Source organism: Parasteatoda tepidariorum, chromosome 7 (genome assembly GCF_982258835.1).
Source record: "Parasteatoda tepidariorum strain Cologne lab strain chromosome 7, Ptep-v5.0, whole genome shotgun sequence".
Lineage (NCBI taxonomy): Eukaryota > Metazoa > Arthropoda > Arachnida > Araneae > Theridiidae > Parasteatoda > Parasteatoda tepidariorum.
The window spans coordinates 80,005,541-80,029,050 of NC_141761.1; the positions used below are offsets into that span (position 1 = coordinate 80,005,541).

The 23,510-nt window shown below is 28.0% G+C and overlaps 1 protein-coding gene across 2 annotated transcripts; it reads right to left on the reverse strand.

The window, feature by feature from the left end:
• Positions 1 to 1,799: 1,799 nt before the first annotated feature.
• LOC107457084 (prostatic acid phosphatase) lies at positions 1,800 to 23,510 on the reverse strand. Of its 2 annotated transcripts, XM_016075145.4 has the most exons (10): positions 23,118 to 23,510; positions 20,960 to 21,055; positions 19,123 to 19,203; positions 15,283 to 15,426; positions 12,752 to 12,847; positions 12,581 to 12,670; positions 7,998 to 8,118; positions 4,868 to 4,953; positions 3,078 to 3,407; positions 1,800 to 1,908 (listed from the first exon to the last, which is right to left on the reverse strand). In XM_016075145.4, the coding sequence occupies exons 1-10, from the start codon at positions 23,295 to 23,297 to the stop codon at positions 1,876 to 1,878; spliced, it is 1,257 nt and encodes a 418-aa protein (XP_015930631.2). In that variant the 5' UTR covers positions 23,298 to 23,510; the 3' UTR covers positions 1,800 to 1,875. The 2 variants fall into 2 exon arrangements, with proteins under 2 accessions (XP_015930631.2, XP_071039348.2); XM_071183247.2 differs by lacking the exon at positions 20,960 to 21,055 and having other exon boundaries at positions 23,118 to 23,422.

Genomic DNA, 23,510 nt, shown 5'->3' on the forward strand with positions numbered 1-23,510 from the left:
CAAGATGCCCTAAACATACTTTTTTTTTCCTTGTACAGGTGAAGGTAAAACGAACGATCTGCCAGACCACTAATACAATGATTACCGACAATTGCATTACGCGTTTCTGCTTGCAATTCCATTAATGTCCCCAGTAGACGCTGGCGCACGTGTCCAACTGCAATTGTCACCACTTCCTGTACCGCTAATGGACTTCGCGACCAAAGAACGTGGACTGGTCACGTCATGGGATCTACGCATTAGGCCAAAGTGACCAGTGATTGATCATCATGTTGCCTAATTGTAAAGGTCGTGGTCATTTTTGTTTGTCTAAGTAGTAAACACTAATATCTAAAATGCCAAATAAAACAGATCAAAATATTTGGAGGAAAGTTCATTTCTAATCGGGCAGATTTAATTTTATGTCTATGCTAATTCAAGGAAAAGAAAATTATAGGTATAACTGATCAAATAAAACAAAATTTTATGTCCGTACTAATTCGTTGTTCAAAACTTGTTATCAATTTAAGTATTATCGTAAATAAGTCAGTTTTCCTTTCACAAATGTAACACAAATCAATTTTTTTGTATTACTTTAAATTAAGTTTATTACCGATGCATACACTAAGTAGAAGTTCAAAACGACAATGTATGTTGTTTTTTTTCCATGATGGGGAAAGTTTTGATTTGTCAGCGATGTTACAATGTAATATTTTTGGTGAATTTATTCAGAATAAAAAGTATTTGGATAACTATTATTCGTTGACTAGGAATGAAACTTTTCTTAAAGGTATTAGTAAATATCACGCTATTTATTGCTTTGCATTAAAAAAAAATTTTTTTAGTATTATATAACCTTTATTTGTGCTTGAAAAAATAAAACATTATTGATCATTAAGTTAGCAATCATTTGCACTCGTAAAGTAGTAACCATTTCACAGTTAATTGTTAAATGTTTCAATACTTGTGTGACTTTTTTTTAATTTCTAAGTTTAGAAACAGTTGGATTTTTATTGATCGGAAAGTGTTATTTTTTACTCGGCATTTTGATGCATAAGTAATTTCTGCTCTCATTATAGATTAATTTTATTTCATCTTTTTTTCTAACTAAGAGTTAAATTAATCTTTTAATATTAAAGATATTCATGTTAATATGTACTTACAAACGATGTGTTCATATAACGATGTGTTCAAAAACGAGTATTCAAGTTATTTGCAAAAGCAATTAGAAATGTAATTTTTTTTAAGGCGTCACTTTAAAAATGTAATTTTGTGCTTTTTAAAAGACTAAAAATATTTTTAGCATCTGCACTCACAGAAAAATGTGTTCGATGTTAACATTGGGTCATTAGCTCATTTTACCGAGAAAATATTCTAAATTTAACCATGCTTTTGTACAGGTTGAACTTCAGTGCAGTGTAATCTAATTTCATAGAGATTAATATGTTTAATTATCTGGTGTAACATCATATTTCGATTGCAGAAAATTTACTCCAAATATCATACGAATATTGAATAAAATTAAGTTATTCATGTAACTATATTCATGTAACTAGTTATTCATGTATCTGTAAAATATATATATATATATATATCTTAATGTCTAAGTCTTGTAATTTGGAAAAATAAAAAGACTTAATTTCTTTTTTGTTAAGTATTAAGTGGTTAAAAACTTTTAATATACTTGCTTGCGTATAATAAGTATGGAATTACCAATTATTTATACCTCTCATACCTGATCTTTTGAGTCATATTTTCTAACAGTTACTACAAAATTTGAAGATAAATAAACAAATAAAAATCAGGAAGAAATAAGAGCATAAAGTTAAGTATTACTTAATTAATAATTAAGAAATCATCGATTATATTCACAAACATTTTAATTTGTAGAAGTAATCAAACCACTAGTGATGTTGATAATGGTTGAAACTGAAAAAAAAGGAAAAAAAACATATTGGAATAAATTTTATTTTGCATAAAGATGGATAAAAGAAAATTTAGTTTTACTTTAAAATATTTCATAGGAAAAATTGTTATAGTAGTTACAAACATGCAGATAACAAAAGACTAAAAAGGTGAAGACCAAATCCAAGTCGATGGGACTTTTCATTTAAAAGTTATATTTGTTTTAAATTCTAATATAATAAAAAATTACGATTGATTGCCATTACATTATGACCACCCTCCATTTGTAACAATGGGCTCGCCCGGGTTTTCATGGTTCCTCGTCCAGGAACAATGTTTTCACGGGGCACATTAGGACCCATCATCCTCATAGAACAATCCCTGACGTCTGCAGACCAGGCTCACCCATTCGTCATGTCTTGGCCCCCAAATTCACCTGACCTTAATCCAATAGAGCATTTGTGGTCCTACTTGGAAAACCAAATTCGTGCTGCCACGCTACCCCCTCGCAATGTGAGGCAATTGTAGGACCAGTTGGTGAGCGCCTGGTACCAGATACCTCAGAATACCTATCAGCACCTTGTGGAATCAATGCCACGGCGGGTGCTATAAAAAAATTTTACTTTTCATATATTTTAAGCACTAAATCCCTTATATCTTTTGAACTATTGATCTTATAATCATGATTTTGTTTTTCATTTAACATAAAATAATGCATACGAAACTTTGCGTCAATTGTCAAGTTAACAAATGCAGCAAGAAAAAAATGTGTAAAAAAGATATAAGTAGGTACAAAATAGTACTCCTTATTCGTAATTCCTCTTACAATTTATGAGCTAATTTTCCTATTCACTTGGTTTCGGTTTCATTTGATGTAGCGCGAAGAAATAATGTAGGAAACTCTACTCCACTTGCCTAGATAGTACATAAAAATTTTTATCTCCTTTGAGCCTACCTTCTCTACCAGTAAATTCAAAGCTCATCGTGGTGTAAGCTATTGATTTCCATATTTGGTTTGAATCACAACTTTAAAAAAATTAACCTAACCATTTCCATATCAAACTATTTGTATAGCATGAGGTCTGACGTGTAATATCCATTTTCTAAAACGTATATTTTAATCTCTTAAAAAAAAGAAAATAATGAAAAAATGAGAAAAAAAAAAGAATGAAACTCATTTTACTATTACTTACTGGGGGTAAATCAGCAACAGGGTCTAGTTTCTCTAAGGGTATATGCACTTTAAAATCGCATTCGTCGTCCCAGTTAGTTGGTATAAAGTCTTTTGTTCTATTGATTAAGTTTTCTAATGGACAGAATTCTCCTCCGCAATCTTCAAAATACAGAGCAATGGGTGGATTGATATGCTTCTCTGGATTGGAAGAATTAAACAAGAGCCACCGAACTGAATATTTGTTTTTCCTTTCCTTCCATAGTTCAGCAATAAAAGTGGCAGCCATAGGTGTTTCCAAATTGTTGTACTGATTCAGACTAAATAGTACTTGGTTAATCGTACTTCCATGCTGCAACAATTAATTAATTCATTAATAAATAAATTAATTAATTAATTAATTTATTTATTAATTAATTTATTAATTAATTTATTAATTAATTTATTAATTAATTTATTAATTAATTTATTAATTAATTTATTAATTAATTTATTAATTACTTCTTTAGTTTGTACAATTTAAAACAGGAATAATATCTAATCTATCAAATATGAATGATAGAGCCGCTGTAGCTCAAGGGATAGAGCGCTTGCCTCCCCCCATCCGAGGTACGAATCTCAGCGATGGTTTGTTGATATATATTCTGCACCCGACTCACACCGACCACAGTTCTGGAGTAAAATATTCAGGGTTTCACGGATTATGCGTTAGAGTCCCTTAGCTGTTGGCTAACCACGAGAGGTTTTCGTGGTTTTCCTCTCACTGTAACGTAAATGCAAGTTAGCTCAACCAAAAAGTTTACCCTAAAGTCTAGTTTGTCCAAGTACTTTATACAGGAGTTTCCTTGTCTTCTGGGTTAGGTTCAGAATTACAGGGCTAAAAAGATGAACATTGGTAGTCGTCAACTCAGAATTTGGTCGGCAGTTCAACGCCAGTTATAAAAATGCAAATGATAAAATAAAAAAAAATTTATATTTTGATACTATTTCAGCTAGTATTTTTTAATTATTAATTACTCTACTTAAATTTCCATAATGAGCATAAAATAATATAATATTTTTCTTAGAAACTACTTTTTCAAGAAAGCTAAAAGAAATATAAAATACTTTTATTTCTGTTGGACAAGAAAAACGTAGAGCAACAAACTTTTGATTAAAGTCTTTCTTCTTTCGTCGATGACTTAACTTCTTTTCTAGTAATAGCTAACTTAACTTCTTAACTTCTTTCGTCGATAGGATGGATGTAAATTCTACTTGTAACACGGTCAGACAAGAATTGAAACTTGTATTGTCATCAAGAGAGATCAGAGAACTCTAGCTAGTCCGAAAGTTTACGGTATTTTAATTTCATAGCTTCACGTTACAGAGAGGAATGAAAATTAATTTTAGCGTATGAAGAACCTAAAATCTCCGTAAGACAATATTTCCGTGATTTATGTTATTTATTTTCTAAAACAGCTTGAAGTGTATATTCTAAATAGGTTAATGATAGCTCTAGGACTCATTAGTTTTCATTAAATTTAATTAAACATAGTTTTTTTTGTAAAATTAGATAAGTTAGTGCAGTTAAATTTTTAAAAAATATTGCGAAATGTTTGCTTTTTCTTAACTACGAGTATACTGCTAGTCTATGGGTTTTTAGATTGCGTATCATATTTTAATACAGGAGACAAACATTAATTTTCTTTTCATGCTTACAGTTAAAAAACATGCCAAATTGATTAATTCTTATACATCCTTCAGTTAGTCAAATGAAACGATTACACTAAATAGTTTCTGAATAAAAAATTTTCATGTAAATAATTTACTTACCCCAGAATAAGCAATAACTCGAGTATCGATATTTTCATTGTTTATTCTTTTTTGCATGCTATTAATCATATGTTTCAACAAGTTCCCTACAAAAAAGGTATATATATATATATATATATATATATATATATATATATATATATATATATACATAACTAAATACATACAAGAAAACAGCAAGAAAGTTAAGAAAAACAATGAGTTTCATTTCGGGCAAATCCGTGGTTAGAATTATTTACTAAAAATTCCTTTACTAAATTATTTCCTTTGTTAATCTATACAGTTTTTCCATGTGCAAATCCATTTCGGGCAAATCCGTGGGTAATATTGTTTGCTAAAAATTTCTTTATTAATTTATACATCTTTTCCATGTGCAAATCCATTTCGGGCAAATCCGTGGCTAATATTATCTACTAAAATTTTTTTCTTTGTTAATTTTTCCATGTGCAAATCCATTTCGGGCAAATCCGTGTTAAAATTATCTATTAAAATTTTTTTCCTTGATAATTTAAATAATTTTTCTATGTGCTAATCCATATCGTGCAAATCCGCGGCTAAAATTATTTGCAAAACAGGCACTTTATGTTTCTCTTTTCTATTTTCTATTTTTTCTTAAATAAACATCTATCTTCTAAAACTATTTATGATCAATTTTTAAAATTATCCAGTATAATATTACCTTGCGCACATCCATTTCGGGCCCATCCTTGGTAACTAACAAATCAAATCTCAGAATAACAAATCACTTCAGCTGTGCAGTAAGAACGACACTTTAAAACCCTCTTGTTACACTCAATTTGCGCTTTTGTTTTCATCTTTTGTTTTCATATTTTGTTATCTGGCAATCTTTCTGCGAAAACATTTTTAAATCTTTCTTGAAAAATATTTCGACCATGTAAGTTGATCTGATTTTGCTACTCGCTTTATAGCCCCCTTTTTAATGTTTTTCCTTTTATTTCATTTTATTTTCTGTTTTTACATGTTATTTTTACTTTTTGTGATCTATTTTACTTATTGTTATTTTTATAAAAAAATTTTTGAGTGCTCCTCACACTATTGTATTAATATATTTTGCTTTGGCTTTATTGATACAATATCAGAAAGCACTCTGTTTTGCGGATATAATCGTGTGAGCTGAAGAAAAGATTATATCTCTTTTTTTTCCGGTTTTTTTAATAAAATTTCATTCTTTTTTTTTATTTTTTATTATATATTTATATAAACTATTGTTTGTTATTTTTTTACTTTTTATTCCCCCCCCCCTTTCTTTTTATATGTCTATAATTTTTCTTTGTTTTATTCTTCATTTATATATATATATATATATATATATATATATATATATATATATATATATATATATATATATATATATATATATATATATATATATATATATATATATATATATATATATATTTATATATATAATAAAGGTGAGGAAAACAAATAAAAATAAAAAAAGTAATAAAAATTAAAGCGAAGAAGGCAAATAAAAACAATAAAAATATTAAATATTTAAAAAACAGAGAAAAAAATTAAAAATTTAAGAAAATTAGAAAAAAAAATAACAAAAATTTATTATCGTGTCTCCAGCTTACACGATTATATCCGCGAAAATACTTCTTTCTAATACTGTATAGCAGAAGCAAAGTATATAAATACTATTGGTGAAAAAAATAAAACTTTACCAAGTACTCTACTTGTCATTTTCACTCCTAAATACATTACAAGGAGTCATTCATTAACTTTTCTCAGAAATACATTTTACGATGCAGTGAATTTACACATTATTTACATCGGAAACAAACATTAAAACTGGAATAGATTATGTAAGATACGAAGTACGCTCATTGGCTACTTTCTAATTTTGTACAGGAAATATGTCGTAATAATGTTCCGGTAATTTAACGTAAAAGTTTTTGGTCTATTTTTACGACAATTAAAATTGTCGTAAAATTGCTTGTTAATTAAATTAGCGCATGGGTGATATTTCATCAGAAGGAACCTCTTAGTTAGAATTAATGAATGAAAAAAAAATTATGGATACTTTTTTTCAGTTTAAGTAGATTTGGATCAGACATCTCAACAATTTCCAATTTAAATGAAATCTGTTACATCGATGCTTAAAATCTGTACTAATAAAGTTATTTAAATAAATCAGTGTAACTTCAATTACTGATTTAATTTAACTTTAATTAAAGCTGGCAATACATTGTGAAAAATAAATTGTGTTGGTTGACTTGATTAATAATAATTACGTTGTATTCCAAAATAAATTTTTTTCGTAATTTTTGTAATATAGATAAAATTTTCTAATTTTTAAAATTTCATATATTTTGTTTGGTTGAATTAATTAATGTTTTTCTAACTCAAATAGAGTAAACTAGTTGCTATTTGTAAATTTCCAAATCACAAATTTTCAGACGTACGTTTTATTTTCATTTTTGGAAATAAATCATCCTTTTTACATGTAAGAAGAGTATATACGAACGGGAAACTTTGTGACTTAGTCTACTACGATTTTCTGTATTACGTTTAAAAATTTAATTTAAAAAATTAAAATTGATCAAAAGATGTGGTACAATGATTCCAGCAGAAAGTCATACAATTTTGACTATTTTACGATCAACAAAAAAAATTATGACTAAGTCTTTAAATCCTTTAAAGCTTATTATCTTTTCCTTACTGTTCTCGAAGCTCTTATCTTATTTATGCACAGTTTTTAATTTTTCAATTTTTTTAACCTCTGGGTTATAAAGTTCATTAGATTGGGAATAGTTAAGTGAGCTTCACTGGCTCACTTAAACTAAAATACTGTTAAAGTCTAGTTAAAAATGCTTTTTTTTTAAAGGTGAAATTTTCAAAACAGTAATTTGGAGTTGTCAACTAAATGGTTTCTTTATTCAAATTTTTTTTTCTTTTAAGTTTTAGTTATTTATAACACTAAACAACCACATGGAAATCATTCATGTGTCTTAAATCTTAAAGACGAAGTCAGTGAATTTTGAATTAAAAAAATCCGAAATTATAACTTTCTAAATATTTATTGGAAATCTATCTGAAGTAGCATAATATGAAATGAAAAATGCAAAAAAATGGTTATCGCAGAATTTATATTCTATATTACCTACTCTTAATCTGATTAAAGTTTTCGTTGCATATCGAAAGTAATAGTTGAGGACGATCTGATGTTGTAGTTCTTCCCAATAGAGTAGGGCCCATTTTGGAGACGTTAAGTTGTAGGCTTCCTAAAAATGTTTATACATAGAAGTTATTTCTCAAATGGAAAACAAAAATTAAGTTTATTACGTTTTCAAAATTTTTTATAATTTATCAAAATATTACATGCTTTTCTTAACTTTAAAAAATCAAGTTGCTGATGGTTTACATCACAAATGTGCCAAAATTCCTATAAATTAATCAAAAGTTAATCAAAGAACAGTTGCAAAAGTTTGAGGATTTTTCACACACTGTCAAATAAGGAACTTCATGAATACCACTGACATTTTATGATTTTGCATGAACAACTACCGCACAGAGACAGAAAGCGTTGAGTCATCTCGCCAATCCGAAAAAAAAATTGTGGCAAAACATTTAAATAACAAAAAGAAGGATTGCACAAAATTGCCATAAATTTACTATGCACAAATGTTAAATTGCCATTATGCTTAGGCATAAAAAAGACTAAAATTTCCCTAGAAAGAGCGGTGGAGGCTCAGGACATCGAACATTTGCCTCTCAATATGGTTGCCTAGGTTCGAATCTCAGAAGTAGCTTATTGATGCGAATTTTGCTCCGGGCTCGCACCGACCACATTGCTGACGTAAAATATCCTTAGTGGTAGATGGATCATGTGTTAGAATCCCCTTGTCATCAAGCTTACGGAGAGAAGTTTTCGTGGTTTTACTCGCTATGTAATGCAAATGTTCCATCAAAAAGTCTTCCATAAAAACCAGTTTGTCCTAATGCTTGATAAATGAGTTCCCTTGCCTTTTGGGTTGTAGTCAAACACGGCTACGGATCAAGGTTACGGAATTTAGCCTTGATAGCCGTAAACTCAGAATTGGATCGGGTTTTCAACTACGGTAATAAAATATAAAACAAAGCTGCATTGAATGCATTTAATAGCCATTTTCATGATCGAACTGAAGGCACCTTTTTTCTATCACCAACAACTTTTCTCTCATCAACCCTAACACATTATATAACTTTGACAAAAACGCGCGGTGGGCAAATATCTAAAGAACAAAAGCTTAAATATCATTACTGTCACTAAAAAATTGTCATTAAAACTGTCATTAAATTACCTTTCAGTTACCGCCTAGATCGCGCTATGACATTTCGTAAGCAACGCGTGGCGCTGAGAAGGAACAATGAGTACCGAAGCCCAACTTTTACCCTGAAGTTTTTTACTCAAGGTGGACCAGTTGAATATACACCGAAGAGCCATTACATTATGACCACCCTCCATATATAACAGTGGGCTCGCGCAGGTTTTCATGGTTTCTCGCAAAGGAACAATGTTTTCATGGGGCACATTAGGACCCATAATCCTCATAGAACAATCCCTGACGTCTGTAAGCCACATGAACACAGGGCTAAAGAGAATAGAAGGGCTGGTTCACTCCTTTGAAGTAGCTCTCGCCGCGACGATCCTCTGATTTTTTCTAGTGACGTCACTTTGGCGCAAAGCTCGCACTTTTACTTCAAGAACGGAGCGTTCGGCCTTACTTGCTCTAACTAATATTGGAGCATTTCTTTTTGCGAGATATTCTAAGACATTTGTTATTTTCTATAATGACTTTCCTCAGTTTTTGCAGTGAATTTACAAGAATTTTAAACTATTATCGAAATGCCAGTTTGCGCGATTGCAACTTGAAAAAATTTTGATATAAATACAAGAGGAAAAAATATTATTTTCCCCGTGTTCCCTAAAGTAAATGAACAACTATGTAAAGAATGGATTCCGAAATGACACAGTTAATATAAAAAAGCAATACGTTTATTCTGCCGTCAAGAACTTTTATAAAAATTCATTATTTAAATAGAAACCACCTCGTTACTTCAAAAAGAAAGGCAGGTGAAAAAAATTAAAAAATGGATAAAGTCAAAGAAAATTAAAATGTAAATAAAAAGTATAAATAAAATATATAGCATATAGTTCGAATTCTCTTAATTACATTTATTTACATATTTTTTAATGTAGTTATTCTAAATATTTATGATTTTTTTAAAAAATTATATTCTCTTAAATTTAAATATCTATAAACAATTGTAAAATTTCTAATGTCATTATGAACCTAAATTATTATTTTGTTTCAGTAATTAGCGTTTAAGGTTGATGTTTCCTAATGATTAAGTATGAACAAATTGCTATTAACGGCATATTTTAAAATCAGGGATTCTAAATTTAACTCAACTTATTGTTATAAAAGAATATGTAGATAAAAAAGTGTCGATATATGCTTTCATTTTTCTTAATAATTAAAGTTAAAACTGAACTTTTTAAAATAAAGTATTTATAGTGTCATTTTCGCCAACTAGTAAAACATTTTTATAAGTTCAAAATTGTATTTTTTTTTTAATATAATGGCCAAGAAAGTTTTTTTGAACTATGTTTATGAACGGAAATAATGTGTTAATTACGTAAAGTTTGAAAGCTAATAACCAGAAAAAGTCTAACTTATTTTTACAAAGAGAAAGATGCAAAGTTATCATAATATCTTTGCTTGCGATCTCCGAGATCTGTGGACACAGTGACGTCATGAGGAGGGAAATCGTAGCTTCAGCTCTAAGAGTGGAGTGAACTAGCCCTTCTATTCTCTTTAGCCCTGACATGAACATAGTTGCAGACCAGGTTCACCCATTCATGGCGACATTTTTTCCTGCGGGGGATGGTGTTTACCAACAGGATAATGCACCTTGTCAGGTCGAATCGTCGAGGAACATTCCAGTGACTTTCAAGTCTGTCTTGTCCCCCAAATTCACCTGACTTTAATCCAATAGAGCATTTGTGGTCCTACTTGAAAAACCAAATTCGTGCTGCCACGCTACCCCCTTTCAATGTGAAGGAATTGCAGGACCAGTAGGTGAGCGCTTGGTACCTGATACCTCAGACTACCTATCAGCACCTTGTGGAATCAATGCCACTGCGGGTGCTATCAGTTTTGAGGGCTAAAGGTGGTCCTTCATGTTAATAGCAGGGTGGTCATAATCTAATGGCTCTTCGGTGTATAAAATTAAGTCAAATTTCCCCTTATGAAATTTTCTGCAACTAGTACAATTGAAAAAATCTTTAATCTGCAATCTATAAATTCTTTAATCTTAATTTGTAAATCTTAATCTCAATCTTCTTAAGATCTTTAATCTGTAAATTTTCATTACAACAGGCCCTAATTTTAAATTTAAGTAAATAAAGTTACTCTTCAGCTTAACTAGCTAATATGCAGATTTACTAGGGTGATATATTTAAGGTCCACTTTCATAAAGTAGCATGCCAAAAATAACACTTCAAAAAGTAATATACCTCACGAATTTTTGTACCACTATATATTGAGATTCTTGGATATTACTCTTTGGATATCAATCATATAAAATTATTTCTTAATTACAATTATTAGCTGACTGAATTCAGATATTCACAGAATTAAAATTTATTTTTCTTGCAACCTGCATTAGGTAAAATAAATTAGATCAATCATAATCGTTATACCAAAGATTATTTAACGCGTTATTTTAAAAAAATTAAAGCTTTACTAGGAATATAAAAGTTTTTACACATTGTGAGTAGCTATTTTGTTAACAGGACTTGTTCGCATGCCTTGGACTGGTACAAAGTACAATACAAAACTAGTAAATGAAACACAGAGACTAGTCCAAGGTACAATACAGAATCAGGTTCAAGGTAAAATAAAGAGACTAGTTCAAGGTATAAAAAGAGCACACACTTTTTTTAAAATTTTCATTTCTAAAAAAACGAAAGTATGTGTTTCATTTTAAAAAGAATGTCATTTTGGTGCTTATGTTATACCATAGTGATGTTTTCAAATGAAAAGAGATAATTTACTTTGAATTCAATCGAGTTTGAAACATAAAATCCTATAAATTCAAATTAATTAGAAAAAGAGAGTTCTCTAGAGCATGCCTCGAAAACCTGATATGGTCTCAAAAACAGCAGATATGACCTAAATTGGTACTGAATGTAAAATTCCTCCATCGGAGGGCGCAATGGTACAATATTCCTTTTTACTCGCATAGGAAGGAGAAAAATAATTCTAGTAAAATTTCCGTATTGTATGGTAATGACATTTCTGGTTAAAAAAAACCAATGGCATTTGAGCAACAAAATGGTAACTGTTAACTGGAAATTCTAGTTTACAAAATTATTGTTCTTAATACTACAAATTTAGTCACAAAATAAAAAACTGAAAAATAAATTTAAGTGAATAAATGATTTTTGTGACATGAAAAAATAACCCAATTTCACTAAAATTTTAGCTAATTTTTAATTTTATAATAACATTTGCAGAAAATTATCCCATATTAAAAATATATATATTATTGTTAATTTTACCAAAATAATTACCAAAACTCTTCGGTAAAAATTAACCAAGAATTTTGGCCTCAAACACTGCAAATTTTAACATATTCTGTTAGTTTCGACCATACTTTTTTTTTTTTCTCAGAGTTTGAAGTAAAGTTTTTTGTTACCTGTGAGTTTAGTGTTTTAGCTATTCGTGCAGCAACTAAACACGTGTCTACCTTTGCACCAACGTGAAAAGATAAGTATCTGAAAAAAAGCTGTGAAAAGTTTTTATTAAAAAATTATAGTATAGTTTATATTTATCAATACTATTCGGAAATAGACAAATATAAACTCACTCTGAATCTTTCGTTAGTTTCGTTAAACAATTTTGTTTTGGCAAAAGCATACTCTTCCAATTCAGCTCTAAGACAATCACCTCTTCCCAAAATTGTCTATAAAAATGCATTCAAAAATCATAATAGAAAAATAAAGTTTCTATTTAGAAATGATTAATAAAACTTTATACCGAAGGTCAAAAATTATAGATTTGAAATAATTAATTTCTATTAGTGAACTTTTTATTTTGAATTGAAGTATAACACCATTAATTTATTGATGAAGCTTTTTTAAAGGACATATTTAATTTTTTCATATAACATTAATGCGGGATATTTTATTAATCTAACTATGGGAAATGTTTTTAAAAAAGATTATTAAGTGCTTCCATTACTGTCAAATCTTTAAAAAGCGTATAACTTTTTTTAAGTTGGCATTCAACTATAGCTGAATAAAAAACACATTCTCTTGATAGAACTTCTCTCTTACAAATTGCAGTGATTTAAAAAAGGGTTTTACTTTCGATAGACGGAGATAATGTATTCAAAATAACACATCTACAAAAGTTAGGATAGTAAAAGTGCCAAAATTATGTTTAATAATTTTAAATAATCGAAAATTAAATTTAAATATTCCGATCGGTAATCGAAACTTTGTTTACTGTGCAGTTTGTAGTTGCTTTGACTTAAAATATCCCAAGATTACTAGTGTATTGTTTATTTTTATAATATGTAACATTTAAAAAGGTTAGAGGAAGCTTTTTTTTAAGCTATAAAAATTTATCACTTTGACCACATATTATTTGTTTAAAATATTGAAAACAGTTCAACGTGTTTTCAATTAATTTTATTAATTTGATTGCTTAATATTAGCCTAGACTGATCTTAATTGAAATATTTACAGTTCAATGTTTTATTATTAATATCATTGCATCTCGAAAGTGAGATCATTGTCATTAGATTTTGTCTTTAAACTGTATGCTTGATTGAATCAAGCATACAGTTTAAAAAAACATACAATTTAAAAAAATAAAAAGGTATCATTTATAAATTTTCTGCTTAATCAATTTTATGCCTTTTTTCCATTTTGGAATCAATTTCATTCATTTTGGCACTGTACTAAGGTTTTATAACGGTTAAATTCTCTTTATTAAATCCGTTACATTAAATTTGAATAAATGATGCTACTTTTCGCTTTATTATCCATTTTTGAGTGTCTCCTTTTTCAGATACCTTTGATATGCTTAAGATTCTGAGAGTTTCCTGATCTCTCTAAAACTGACAGTTTTCTCTTGAAAAAAGAATCCTTAACTTTTTTCTTTAATTTTAATTATTTAAAGGAACCTAATTATGTTGGAAAATTCCATTTTGAACCACTTGCATATGCATTGCCTTTTTTTCTGCCATAATTTTCTTACACCAATAGTTGTTTACCGTTCTTTTACTAAGACAAATGGTCCTACAAAGTCAGAGAAAAAATGTGCCCGAAACATTTTTTTAAAATTGGAAAATGCGGTAATTTATACTAATTGATTCACTTAATACGATCGCTACTATAACTACGCGCATAGTGGGAAATCTGCGTAATACTACACTTGCATTGCATAACTTTAGTTGTCAACTTAGTAAGGTGATTTTTTTTATCATTTTTTATATCATGCTATTTTTACATAAATCATGTCTTTCATATGTTTACTATTCGTTGCCAATAAGAATGTAAATAAATAAACTGGTATTTTTTTTAACATGAGTTTGAAATTTTTGTTAGCAAATACCTCCTATATCTTAAGAAATGTGGTTAATTACGAAATGAATACAAATTTAAATTACAATTTGAATTACGATCAGATTTCTGCAGAATTAATTTTAATTTGTTACATAAAGTTAATATTAAACAACTGGGCAGTTTTAAAAAATAAATATGCATATTCTGCTAGTTATGCGCATCAATAATTTCGAAAATTATCAATACGCAAGAATACGCATGCAATTCAGAAACTTAACATTATACTGGTTTGAACATTTTGAAATTTAATTAATTACACTTACAAACATACTTTATACAAAATCCCTGCCCGGCTACTCATATGGTCAACTTTTAAGGGAGTCTAGGTTACCTTTCAATGCTAGGACAAGGAAAGTATCTTTTTCAATCAACTTATGAATTACTTAAAATTGCATTCAAAAACAGACAAACATATTTAACCAATTTCAGCTACCATTATATGAGATAGAAAGGTGATAAGATTACATTCGACTTGCAAAGGTGATTAACTTGACAGGTTAACGAAAAGTAAAACATGCAAATATTTTTTGGGTTTCTTAAACACATTTTCCTATAAAATAATTTAAAATAGAGTCATTTTACATAATTTAACAATGTCTTAAAGTCTAGTTAATTTTTATATTAATATAAAATTCATAAATATAATAAAAAGAGTAGTTCAAATAATAAAATGAGTTCGAAAATCAAACAAATACTTTGTGTTTTTTTTGTAAAAGAATCTTCAGATCTCTAAGAATAACATAAATTGTTGCTAAATAATACATACAACAGATTCTGAAGTTATCGAAGTGATGGGCTGCCATAAGATTTCTTCTGTGAATTGGTATTCCTTTTTAGGTGCATATAAGCCCGTAACAAACGCGTATGACCCATAGAAAGAACGAGCTGCCTCCGATGTAAAAACTTGAATCTACGGTAAAAGATATACACATTTCAATAGCTGGCATAAATTTATAAGTATCAATATAATAGATTAGCTTTATAATTTAGATGCACAGTAAAGATCAAATTACAGTAAAAAGTACCAGCACTCAAGGTACTTCTTGCCATAAAAACCATTTTTACTGGCGCATGCGACGAAACAACAAAAAAGTCTGCCATATCGTAATTTTTACAGTAATAGTTACCATAAAATCACTCAATTGCTGAAATTAAATAAATATTATTGTTAAAATTTCGGCATGATATTAAAGGTAAAATTAATTTTACTGATGCACCCAAAGCACTTTACCGTACTTTATACTGTAAATTGAGTAGTTTTTTTACAGCGCTGTTGTATAGCTGATAGTACATAAATCAATATAAATTCAGTGCTCTAAAATGTTTAGCATCCAGCATTATTTTTCACATTATCATTGTAATTTCACACTTTCAGCTTTCATTGCTTTTAAGAAGCAAACCTAAAATATACAAATTAAGTAGTTGGAGTTAACGATTACTAAAATAATAAAGAAACAGATAGAAAGGCTTAGCAGTAAAAGATCAGTTAGATCCTGAAAATAAAGAGGTTAATTATAGTAGCTGTGTGGAAAAATATACCCTCTAATTAAAAGAATGTAGTTGAACGCATTGGTTCTTGAATTGGTTTTATTTCTAAAATTAATTTATGAGCCAAAGGATTTCGGCATGCAATTACCTATTTATTAGTTTATTTAATGCATATATTAGTTTTTATTTTTATGTATTTATTAGCTTCTGTTAAGTAATGTAAAAACGTTCGAAAAGATTCTGAAAGGTCAAATGATAATGCATGAGCAAATTAAGAGCAAATAATGAAATATATGTTCACAAATTAAAAGAAAATAAGGATATAAGAAGACTAAATGTAAAACTTGAGATGAACATATTGAATAGTTACGGTAAAATAAATTCAAATTCTTATTTTATTTAATTTTTTTTTAAAGTTTTACTTTTTGGGAATTATTAAATTTATTTATTAAAACTTTTGAATTCTCTATCGGTAATAATTAAAAATCGGTAATAATACTCTATCGGTAATAATTTAAAATAAATAAATAGATAAATAAATAAATAAACAAATAAATTGATTGATGTAAAAAGTCTATAACAATTTGTTTATGTATTAAAATAAGAAGTTGTTTATTTTGGATAAGTTATAGTTGCTGACATTTAGTGAATACATTTAAAAAAAATATTTTTTTATTATGCACTCTATTAAAATTAGTGATCATAAAAAGTTTTTAAAGAGTTGCTTAATAGTTTTTAAAAGTTTAAAAAGTGTAAATTCTCAAAATTTTCGACAATTCCTTATGTGCACTGAAAATTTATTGTTTCGGACAAAATAAGACTATTTTTATATTTTGTTCTCTAACTATCTTTAGACAATTATGGATATTTTCAAAAAATGTGATGCAGATATTTTAACATGAAATTAGATTTAAAAAAGTGCCATTAAAAAAAAAATTGAAAAAAGTTCGCAAATTTTCCGTTTTATTCTTTCTTGAATATGAACGTTAAAAACATGGTGTTTTAATCAAATTAAAATGATTTTAGAACTGTTTGTTAATTATTTTTCGACAAATATTGGCCTCTTCAGAAAATATAACATGCATTATTTAACTTGAAACCAGTTTTGGACGAGTTTGAATCACGCTGCTCAAAAAATGTAAAAAAAAAAAAAAAAAAAAAAAAAAAAAAAAAAAAAAAAAAATTTGCAAAGTGTCGCGTTATTTTTTATATTTCCATATGTTCACTTTAAATTGCGTGTATCGGTCGAGTTAAATTTATTTTAAAACATTTTTTAAAGTATTTTCAGACAAATATGGTCATTTTCAAAAAATATGACTCTCGTATTTTATCATGAAGTTAGTTTTACAAGTATCGCGCTTTTCAAAAAATTTTTAAAAAATTCGCAATTTGTCCGTTCTAATGTTTCTTTAATATACGGTGGAAATATCTTGTTTTGGACAAATTTAAAGTATTTTAGAACTGTTTTTGGACCAATATGGACATTTTCAGAAAGTATGAAACGCATATTTTAATTTGAAATCAGTTTTATAGGAATCACGCTTTTCAAAAAATTGGAAAAAATTCACGAAGTGTCCGTTCTTTTGATAATTCCATATGTGAGCTGGAAATTGCCTGTTTTGGACAAATTAAAACTGTTTTAAAATTATTCTTTAAGTATTTTTTGACAAATATAGGCTTTTACAGAGAATATGGCACACATATTTTATCATGGAATTAGTATTAAAGGAATCGAGCGTTTCATAAATATAAAAAAAATTCTTAAGGTGTCGGTTCTATAGTTTCTTCATTATCTCCGCAGCAAATATCATGTTTTTGACGAAATAAATGAATTTGAACAACATTTTTCTAAGTAATTTTAGTCATTTAAGGAAATTTTCCGAGAATATGACACATTTATTTATATTAACATAAAACTAGTTTAAAGAGAATTGTTCTTTTCAAAAAATTTAAAATTCCGCAAAATGACCGCCATCTCGATAATTTTGTACCTTCACCAAAAATATCGTATTTCTGTCAAAATAAATCAATTTTAACAATTTTATTTAAGTATTTTTAGCTAAATATGGCCATTTACGGAGAATACAGCGCGCATATTTTATCAGGAAATTAATTTTAAAAAATCGTGCTTTTCAAAAAAAATTCTCAAAGTGTCCGTTCTATTGTTTCCTCAATATTTTCCCTGGTAATATTTCGTCGTTATCAAACGAAACATATTTGAAAACATAAAATAGTTATAGAAAAACATAGGCATTTTCAGAGAATACGACGTGAATATTTTATCATGAAATCAAGTTCAAAAGAATCGCGCTCTTCAAAAATTTTTTAAAATTTCGCAAGTTGTCCGTCTTGCATCGGTCAAATTAAATTTATTTTAAAACAATTTTTTAAGTATTTTCTGACAAATATGGGTAATTTCAAAAAATATGGCGCGCGTATTTTATCATGAAATTTGTTGTAAAAGAATCGCGTATTTCAAAAAATGTAAAAAAATTCACAAATTGTCAACTCTATTGTTTCCACAATATAAGCTGGAAATATCTTGTTTTTTATTTCACAAATTAAAAAGATTTTAAAAGTTCTTTTATTATTTTTGTACAAATATGGGCAATTTCAGAAAATATGACGCCCATATTTTAACGTGTAGCCAGTTTTATAGGGATCGCGTTTCTTGAAAACTGTTCAGAATTCTCTGAAATTCGCGATGTGTTCGAAGTTGATAATTCCGTATGTGAACTGGAAATTGCATATTTTGGTCAAATTAAAACTATTTTAAATTTACTCTTTAGGTGTTTTTAGAAAAATATGGGCACTTACAGAAAATATGACGCTCATGTTTTAAATTGAAACCATGTTTTGTACAAATCGAGCTTTCCAAAAGGAAAAAAAAATCGCAGTATCCTTTTTTTTGATATTTCCATATGTTTACTGGATAAAAAGTTATTTAGTGCGATAATAACAGAACACCATGCGCTTTAAATGTATGCGTTACACTTAAGAAAATACTTAGAAATGTTTCGGCAATTGTTTTTTTTTACAAAAAAAAATTCGAAAATATTTGCTATTGATATAATGAAAGGTTTAGAATATTTTTCCAATATAAATAAAATATCCTTACTTCCTTAGGATTTGTTGTTATGAAATCGTAGTACATCTCTTGCAAGTGACGTCCCATTACATAATTTTGTAGCCGCCCTAGCTGAAAATAATAAAAAGTTACTTGCAACTTATAAAAATTTCAAATAACTGGAAATAATGCAAAATTATGTTTATTTTAAATAAAATAAATCCTCCAAAATGCTTAGATGTTGTTAATTGTTTTATTACAAAATCAAATAATTACACGGCGGTAAAAAGTTTCAGTGGTAAAAGTATAATAGTTCATAGTAATGATATTTCTGTTCAATAAAGAAAACAACATAATTCAGGTTGATTTGAACTATTATTTTGGTAATTTTTCCAATCATATAGTTACGGCTTACTGGAAATTATGGTTTTCAAAATTTTCTATCTGATTACCACACTTTTTATAAAAAAATATAAAACTGAAAAATAAAATTAACCGAATAAATTATTTTTTTGCCATGTTTTAAGCTGTCATGGAACTAAGATATCATAATAACAAGTAAAATTGTCAAGCTAGACACAGAGACCCAAGATACAATTTCAAGTCCATTAAACGACGAAAAATTCTGTAAAATTACTGTAATGCATCGCAATGATATTTCTAGTAAAAAAAAGAATTAAACAAACTAATTTTGATAATAAAACCATAGTATACGACATTTAAACCAGTCATTTGGTAATTTTGACATTCATATGATAACAGTTAAACAGGTTTTTAAAATCAAAGTTCTTATTACTTGACATTTAGTAAAAGATACAAAACAGAAAATAAAATTTAACCCAATGAATTTTTTTATGCCATGCTCTAAAGCATCATGCTAAAATTATAAATTTTTACTTCATTTACCAAATTTATCCATAACCATGCTTCACCAAACCATATTTTAATACTAATTTTACCAAAATCATTACCAAAGCTCTTTGACAAAAATTACCGAGCTTTCTGATGTTCCAATACAAACTGAAACTCGGTAGACTTTACCATATTCTGGTAGTTGTGACGGTACTTCCTAATTTTCGTTTTTCCTCTGGGCACTAGCAATATACCATTAATACCTATTGAGCTGACTTCAAAATTTTATGCTTCAGTTAATCTTAATAATTAGAACCACAAAATTGCCGTTCTAGTGAGGTTATCATCCTTAATTAATGCAAGATTTTGACGCTTAATAAGATGAAAATTCGCTCATATTTATTAATTTTTTTTTTTTTTTTTAAATTGTAATACCCGAAGTAAAATTGTTAATAAATTATAAATCGGAAAATGCGATTATGTTAACAGCAGTAGATGTTTTTATTACAAATGTGGGGAAAAAAAGTAAATCAAGACAAGAATGAAAGAAATATTGAAAAATATGGCCGATTTCTTTCTTTTTCTCATGTAATTGTCAATGAAGAAAAACTTGATAAAGTATTTTCTCTCAGAGATTTGTTGACAAAGCATTAAACAATCCCTTGCACATTTTCTTATTTTTCATTTTGTATTGCTAAAAAAGATTTCTTAAAATAGTGAATGAGGATAACGTGTCTACCCTCAAAGCAGTGTTAAAGTTACAGTGAAATGTTTCTATAGTATTAACTCGTTATAAATATTTAATTTCTCTATCTTTAAAATGATTTCAGTTCCGGTTGTGGGGTACCAACGGTACATCATAAATCATTTGTACGCGCAAAAGCTTTCTAATATGTCTTACTCAAATATTCTATTGAAACACTTTAAATAGAAAACTGCTTTGTGAAACTTAATTCAGTAAATGTAAGAAATCTAGGAGGAAAATAAGGAAGGAAGGAGAAAAATAAAAGTTTTTTAAGGAAAATAAATGCGTTACCTTTGTTAAAGATTCATATCCTTCCTCCCAAACAAAGATATTGTATGGGTTCGATGGAAATGTTTGATATGGAGCACGATGACCATGCCTAAATATCTAAAACAAAGTCATGCAATAAAAGTTAAAAAATTTCTATCATTCAACAATTTTTGAATTTCTCAATTAAGCAAACACGATCAAGCAATTTTAATTACCTTCATCATATTATAATCACGTAAGTGCAGACCGCATTTTAGTTTTTCTATATTTTAATATATAGTCTAATTTTTAAGGAAAATTTTTTAAGGTAATTCTAATAAATAGGTAATTATGGTAATTAGCAGCAGGTAATTATGGTAATTAATTATACTGCAATTTGCCTGAATCTGCACGCTGCAAACATTCCGATTAAATAACGGTATAAATTGCTGGCACCCTGAGTGCAGCATCGGTAAAATCCAGATTGTTTTTGTAAAATCTATTTTTAACGTAAAATTTTAAACCGCAACTTTTACAGTGGTACTTATAACAGTTATTCAGTAAATATTACTGTAAAAAGTACAGTAATTCAGATTTTTTCGTGATGTAAAATTTTACGAGAAAATGAATTTTACGATAAAAAAAATACTGACACCCTTAGAGTCAGTACTTTTTACCGAATTTTGATCTGGTTTTATTTTACAGTGTATTTTAATGATCAAAGGTAGAGTTAAGTATGGATCTTTTTTTAACTGATGTTTGTGTCTTATATGATGATTATTATTTCACTATTGTTTTTTAAAAATGTTTATTTGTCAAAAGCGATGATGAACAATAAATGATAAATTGAATGATGAACAATAATGTTTTTAAAAAAAAATACGTTAAATAGATTAAAAAGGAAAAAAATTATTACATAAATTTTTTTAAAACATTTTTTCACTAAAAGCAAAGGGCAATTAAGTTTTACAAGGCATGGGACCATTTTCTGTAGATTAAACACATGCAATTAAAATAATTATTTAACATTACAAAAAAATACTATAACTTGTAATGAATCCTTATAATAAATCCTTTTTAATATGCAATTAAAAAATCATTAAATATTTTACGTTTAAACAAATCCATAATTTAACGATTTGAATTATGTGGAAAGATTTTCTAGATCTTATTTCACCCAGAGAAAAAAAATGGTCAAACCTACCAGAATATGGTAACATTTGCCGTGTTTCTGGCTTTATGGGAACACAAAAAGCTCATTATTTTTTTCGAAGTGCTTTGGTAAAATTAACAATAAAATACGGTTTTATAATATGTTAAATTAAAGCAAATGTGGTAAAATTTAATAATATTATCATGATACTTTAAGCATGGCATAAAAACCATTTTTTCGGTTAAATTTACTTTTGAATTTTGTAATTTTTACTAAACGTGCTGTAATAATATTAAAATTTATCGTGTTTCTCTCTGGGACCACAAAAAAGCTTGGTAATGTTTACTGAAGCATTTTGGTTATGACTTTGCCCAAATGAGCATTAAAACATGGTTTAAAAGCATGTGAAATTTTTTTTAAATGTGTAATAATTTAGCAACTTTATCATGATACCTTTGAGCATGGCATAAATACCATTTATGCGGAAAAATTTACTTTTCAGCTCTGTATTTTTTAAAAAATGTTTGGTAATAAAAACTTTAACTTTGAGAGCCAGAACATCCGATAAACGGTTACAATATGAACGAAAAAATTGCCTAATGAATGATTTAAATACTGTATATTTTGGTTTTATCAATCAAAAAGATTTTTTTTTATAATCAGAAATGTCATTAACAAACAGTTAATTAACATACAGTCTGTAATTTTAAAAGATTTTTCTTCTCTGTGCGTGTTTGTATTATGCAATCACTATAGTTTTGTCTTATTTTTACCTTATATTTTTCTTCTAAACAGCTTTTTATAATTATTATATAATATTCGGGAATTTGATGCTTTCAAAAAGAGAAATGTTATATCAATAAACTAACATACGTTAAACTTAAATTTAATAAGGCTTAGGTTTCTTTGAGAATGTATAACGTATTAACCACAAATAAACGACTGAAAAACTACAATTTTTTACCATTTGTAGCAACACAATGCTTAGGTTTAGAATATGTAACGTATTAACCACAAATACATAATTAAAAAGCTAAAGTTTTTTACCATTTGTAGTAGTACAAGTTTTCTTTTTCCTCGTTCTTCTTCAAGCACGAATGGTTCCAGAAAAAGCGGTTGAAGCAAACTAGGTGAAACAATGAAAAAACTTTCGAGAATGTTCTTTAAGCTAAATACAAATATGAGAACTATGAAAATGAAGAATAAATCCTTATTAAGAATTCGCATTTTGGTTTAAAAATGCTAGGACGTTAAAAAAATTGCTACAATATTGACATTTTTTTTAATATTTTACTATATACCGAAATTACCATTTAAAACGAAGTTATTGCGAACTTTCAAGAAATAAAATCACTGGAAATGCGAAAAAATTCTAAAGTAAATATAGATGATTCGTTTTATTACGTTAATCAAAACATGTCGTGTTCGAAATCGACTTCT